The following is a 6344-nucleotide window of genomic DNA, read 5'->3' as shown; positions in this document are numbered from 1 at the left end:
TGTTTACAGAGAGACTGATGTAGAGCTGCCTGTTGTGAGAAAATGGATAACTTAAATTGCTTTTCACTCCTTCTTTTAGACTGACCTCTCTTAATGCAATGTATTTCACAGGTTTACAGATGACAAATTATATTTTCATAATTTACACTCAGTTTGCTATAATGAACAGTAATTAATTGCTTGTGTAAAACATTTGTATGATCGTTCTTTATTAATCTATTGGTCATATTTTTATTATTTTTTTCATTTTTCATTTAATTTACTTGAAAGCCAGCCAAACAGAATGCTAATCTCTATTTAATGTTAATGTATAAACTGTTGTAATACCACCAAAATATTTTTCCCTTATTTTGCATGCTTATGCTAATGGGGCATGGACTCTGTGACAGATCGTCATTGCAGACATGTTTAAACACTGAATATTTATAATAAAATATATATACTTACATTCTTATATTTTGCTGAAATAAATGTTAAAATACCTCAAAGCTTCTTACACTTTAAAGAAATCACATTGTTTATGATTTTATATAAAAAAAAAATTGCGGTAACACTTTACTTAAGGGACAAATTCTCACTAATAATTAGTTGCTTGTTAGCGTACACATTATTGGTATATTGACTGTTTATTAGTACTTATAAAGCACAAATTAATGCCTTATTTTACATTTTAGATCCCGTAATCCTTAACAACTAACAAACAAAAAATAATCAAAAAACTAAAAATCAAAACTGAGAATTGGTCACAAAAAATAGTCCGTTAATAGTGAGAATTGGTCCCCAAACTTAAGTGTGACCACAATTGCTACTGTAAAATCATAAATTGTTATCTTTACTATTTGAAGCTTTCCTATGTTGTTTTATGTAATAAACCAGATGTATTTATGGTAGTAACAAACTGTGGCCGTCATGGTCATTTTTGTAAGGGGGAGAGGGTGCTCTCAGCCACACTGGCTGTTGTTGCAGCAGTCTGTGGCCACCAGGGTGCGAAATCATCTTACGTTTACAAGGCCATTCAACAACCTCTTACTAACTTCCAAACAGGCTTTAACATTATAATTTTCTAACCAATATTTACTACAAAGATGTTAATATACATTCCTGGTCCAAACAAAGCAGAGAAGATTTCAATGTTGCGCAGTGATCTCTCAGTACTTGTGAACAGGTTAGGTCAGCAGTTTCCAGCAAATGCTTCAGACAAGACAGAACACTGGACAAAGTCTTTCATAAGAGGACTTTTGTTGTACAACTGAATAAATCGAACGGTTCCCATACTTTTTTTTTTTTGGACCTGACTCACGGGTCTTTCCGCTGGTCAGATCCTTTGTTTTAACTCAAAAGGCTCACCATGGGTCTCGTTTTCATATGTCTGGTATGTGGATTGTATTTTAACAGAGCTGCTGTGATTCTTTAACCCTTTAGAGCCATATTTCATCTTAATAACTCTTTTCAAATATTTGAAAACCAAACTTAACTGCGAAAATGAAAGTACAAGGGCTCTAATTTTCCTCTTATACTCATTTGCATTGCATTGGATGTTTTTATTACTAAATTTTATCAAACAATTATTTTGATGTTGGATTTTACAATAATCAATTTTCTAGTCATCTGTTTTACCCCTTGTTAGGAGACAGGAGTGTGTGCTTGCTTATGTAGAGCATGAACAAGTAAAGTGTTGTGGTGGTGACTGGAGCCCACTGTCAGCAGCACTTATCTGATTTCCTGGAACCATGACTGTTCTCTTACTGTTCATTTGAATGCACTCATCCTGTGATATCAGACCATGTCAGAATGCACAACGTATTCATAAAAGTTCATGGAATAATTTTTCTTAGTATCTTTTACTGTGGATTTTTTCTTTCAGGTAGCAATTTAACATTGTAGAAATTCCCTTTTTACACTTTTATAATTTGTATTATCTGCATGCTGTAACTCATAATTGTAACATTAAAATACAGAATATATTTAACAGAACAGTACATTTTACTGTAAAACATTTTTTACAGTTTTTAAACTTTAAAGGTGCTGTAAGCAATTTTAAGGAATGGCGTGTAGAAGAAAAAAGACATCTCTGAAGTAAATATGAAGTGGCCAGAGACAGATTCTTTGTTTAACCAATCAGAAGGCCTTTGTGGTTCTTTCTGTGGACAGTTCACATGCTAGCAAAACATCATTATGATTTTTTTTTTTTTGTTTGTTTTTTTATCAGTTGAGTGAATGATTTATGCATATAATGACTCACTCAAAAAGACAGTCACTTACTGTCTTATCAGTGTAACTTGCAGAAATGGTTGATGAAAACATACTTTTTACAGTACAAACTTTTTCATAATACTAATTGGATGGTATATCAGCACTCTATTCCCACTGCTTCACCAATTAAATTAGAAATGGTCATTTATAAACTATTTGCACACTGAAGCTGTCATTTCACAAATAAAAAATGCAGGAGCTAATCATTTGTGTTTCTAATAATTTGATGTCATAATGATTTTCTAATTTGGAAGTTTGATCAAAGTGTGTATGTGAATGTGTCAGGCGAAGTTGGCTATTGAAAACATAATATTTTAACATTTTAACATTCAAATGACTGGATAAAAAGATTGAATAAGAGAGGCAGTAAAATTATCCATACATTAATAAAATAAAATTAAATTAAAGGGATAGTTCATTCAAAAATGAAAATGTGCTGATAAATGACTCACCGTCAGTGACTTTTTTTCTTCAGCAGAACAGTAAAGACAATTTTTAATTGAAACCACAATCCTTAGTGATTCATAAAAGGAAAGTTATCCATTATTTTGAGAGTCAAAAAAATAAACAGAGAGAGAGAGAGAGAAAGACGCTTACAATTACCCGTGGCTCCTGATGATATATTTAGGTCTTATGAAGCATTACATTGAGGTCTTATTTTGTGTTGCTTGATTTTAGTAGTAAGTTCTTAAATTTACAACATATTTTACAGTGCATTTATTTTTTTAATTAATTGTTTTCTTTTGGAGCAAAATAGTTTTAAAAGTCACAGCACAGGGCTCCTTTAACACCAAATCCAATTTCCAGCATTGCTACTTTGCAGTATATTTGGAAATGATAATTAATAGCACGCTGAAGACAATGTGTTTGGGTGAAAAATCAGCTTTGGTGCTAAAATCACTGGAGTTGTAGTGGTTAAATCAGAGTCTTGTACTGTGTTCACAAAGTTGTATTGCTAAATGGCAAAACTCTCCTCACATGCCTCCTTTTGGATGCCTGCCAAGGCTCTGCCGGACAGATGTCTTCCCTAAGAACAATCCTCATCACCACTGAATATAATTGCTACCTTTGTAGGCAGCAGGAGACGCCAAGGACCAGATGAGTGAGAAGAATTAATTAATGGTAACCCATTTAGTAGGCAGCCAAGGGGAGGGGAAGCTCTGGGGCACACAGAGATCCTGATTGGATGAGACTGCAGAGGAAGGTGAATGTGTGTGCGTGTGTTTGTGTGTGTTTTGTGCAGGAGGGTATTAATGTGGAGGCTGGGCTGTAAGGAGAGTGAAGGACTAAGCTCTATAGCTTATTTCTCTCTCTTTCTCTCTCTCCCTCTCTCTCTTACTCTCTGTGAACATTTTGCGGAACTGAAAATGTATGTTTGTGGGTCGTGGGATTAGATATGCTGCCATTGTTTTCAGCCAGAAATAAAGAATCCCACTGGAAGTATGTTTATCATAGATGAAATCTGTGCTCTAGTTGAATGCACACTGACCCATGCTGTGACTTGCAGATCCTGGCCTTGTGCCATGATACGGGATTGGACGGAATCCATGGAGCTCTAGGACACTGCTGTTAAGAGGTTAAGTACAGGATACTATAGGATAAGGTGTGCATTTGTTTACTATTTAAGGGATAGAGATGTACCCACCACAGGATATCTTTCATGTTTGACTTTGTCCTACAACTCACTCGCAGGAAGAACAGGACATTGCCAATTGCCATCCTAATGCTGCATCTGACATATCTGAAAATATTTGTGGGGTCCACTTAGTATAGTTGAACACATTTAATCACAAATAATTACAATGTTTTCTACTATGGCATTTCTACTATGACACATCTAGAAACATTTGGGGATCAAAAGTCTGTCTGGGTAGGCAGCTTACCATGTTTTGAGGCACAGTCATATTCTTGTACATCTCCTATAGACAACTCATTCTGTGCACAAACATAGGAAATATTAATCACAAAATAATAATAATAATTCATTACATTTATATAGCGCTATTTAAGCACTTAAGCACTTAAGCATTTAAGCGCTTTACATTGTGAGGGGGATCTCCTCATCCACCATCAGTGTGCAGCATCTACCTGGGTCCACTGAATTACTTGACTGTATATCTATGATTTATGATCTGTGCTCTAACGCATTTCTCTAATGCAATGTCACTCTTTTGATATTGAAATAATTTTGATTCACTTAGATAAAGATTAAATATTTATAATAATTCCAATTTAACTGGATATACAGCATATGCATTATATGCACATTGCTGTTTAAATGTTTTGTTGATTGTTAAATGTGTTTTTTTTTTTTGTATGTATAACATTTTATCAGTTTTCTATTTTAATATAGTCTAAAATGCCATGTGTCCTGTAATGGCAGAATTTTTGCTATTTCTCTGCCATGACTCCAGTCTTCAGTGTTACATGAAATCATTCTAATATGCAGATTTTGGCAGATTTGGTTTTGCAGCATTCTATATTGAATACTATATTAATAATCAGATTAAGAACACTTGTTTTTATATCCATTAACTTATTTGCTTATTTGGCCAAATCCGACCAAACTGAAGCATTTTAAAGCAGTATTTATCAGACATACACATGCATCAGACAGCAATCCATGTATTCACTTTTTTTTCTTTGACATTGTACACATGCATCAGACAGCGTCTTGAACTTTGCCGGGTCTCGTGCCATGAGCATCGCGTTTTTTAAAGATGGCCCGTTAAACAATTTTGGCTTATGTATTTTACCCACTTGCGCTCAATTGTAGCTGTTTTGAACCCAAGAACGCGAGGAATGCAGGGACACTAGGACCTCGCAGCACAGCAGAGCAGTAGCAGCAGCCACTCTTTGTTCAGCGTGCAACATCTCTCCTCCTCTTCTCGCGCTTCGCAGTGACTCTCGCGTTCCTCATCATCACTGCTACACTGGTCTGGATGATTGCAGTGGCAGCAACATGGCTGTGAATCTCAGCAAGAACAGACTGGCCCTCTTAACAGCCTACCAGGACGTTATTAACGAGACGTCGGCTACCGACTGGTAAGATAAATAAAACCAGACTTAATCAAACGCCTTTATTGAAGTATGGTGTTACTGTATTGCATAGAAAAGAATTAAACTCACATTATACCTGTATGCGGATGGGTGCACAGAATGGGATGCATGCGTCTGGGATGAATGCTGAATCTCTTGTTTTACCTATTCCTTTTTTTTCTTCGAAAGATAAATCAGTTTTAAATGCCTTAATTAAATATTTGATGGATTTTGGGTGATGGCATTTTTATAGTGCATACTTTCATACATTTTTTTAAATAGTAGGTTGCAGTTCATGCTTTGACCTCCAGAGAGTTGTGCAAGGGATTCACCTACTATTTGCTCAGTTCAAGGGAGTCTTCACTATAGCACTTGTGATTTGCCAGTTGGAAAGTATGACCAGATGATCCTGTCAAACCCAAATATGTGCACCTTTCCAAATTAAATAATTACTGAGTTAAGTATATCAGGGCTCACAGAGCTCCTCTCCATATGGTAGGACAGAGATGGGCGAGGCAAGAGCTGTCTGTCAATCTGTCAACCTTTTATTATGCACTCCCATAAACTCCCATTTTTTTGTACCAGAAAGAAATAGTACCTTTGTTATAATAATTATTGTTTCAAAGTTTTTGAGCTCTTTGTATTGCGTATATGCTTTCTGTATTGCCCTCATGGCTGTGGACCCTCTACAGGACAGTGAGGTATCTGATCCCTTTGTGTTGAAATGAAAGTATGGATCTGAGGTAAATGCGTTGTTGATTCAGCACCCCAGCCTAGAAGTTTGATTTGGATTATTTTCAGAAATTGTTTTTTTTTTTTTTTTTCTTGATATATTCAAAGCAGGATACTCTGACCCTGAATGTATGATGTGTTATGACTTGTAGTGATAAAGCAATATATTGATCAATTGGCTATTATTTGGACTTTTTGAGATAATCAGCATTGGCCATTAGAGTCTCTGCTTGCAAGTTTTCAATGTCAGTTTCAAAATCTACTCACAACCTTTCTTATGAATAATTTGAATTAATAATTTTGACATTTTTTGAATGCAT

General features: G+C 35.2%; 1 protein-coding gene across 7 annotated transcripts in view; it reads left to right on the top strand.

Annotated features, from left to right (window-relative positions):
* The first annotated feature begins 4981 nt into the window (after positions 1-4981).
* Positions 4982-6344, top strand: part of LOC109066688 (drebrin-like) — an 86279-nt gene continuing 84916 nt past the window's right edge. Inside the window, exon 1 of one of the 7 annotated variants that reach the window (XM_042711078.1) lies at positions 4982-5298. In XM_042711078.1, coding sequence (XP_042567012.1) covers positions 5216-5298 — 83 coding nt within the window. In that variant the 5' untranslated portion in view covers positions 4982-5215. The remainder of the gene's footprint in view (positions 5299-6344) is intronic. The other 6 variants (XM_042711081.1, XM_042711075.1, XM_042711077.1 and 3 more) reach the window with 6 other exon arrangements.

Source organism: Cyprinus carpio, chromosome A21, assembly GCF_018340385.1.
Source record: "Cyprinus carpio isolate SPL01 chromosome A21, ASM1834038v1, whole genome shotgun sequence".
Taxonomy (NCBI): Eukaryota; Metazoa; Chordata; class Actinopteri; order Cypriniformes; family Cyprinidae; genus Cyprinus; species Cyprinus carpio.
The sequence above is the reverse complement of the archived record's forward strand: the minus strand, read 5'-3'. Positions and strand labels throughout refer to the sequence as shown.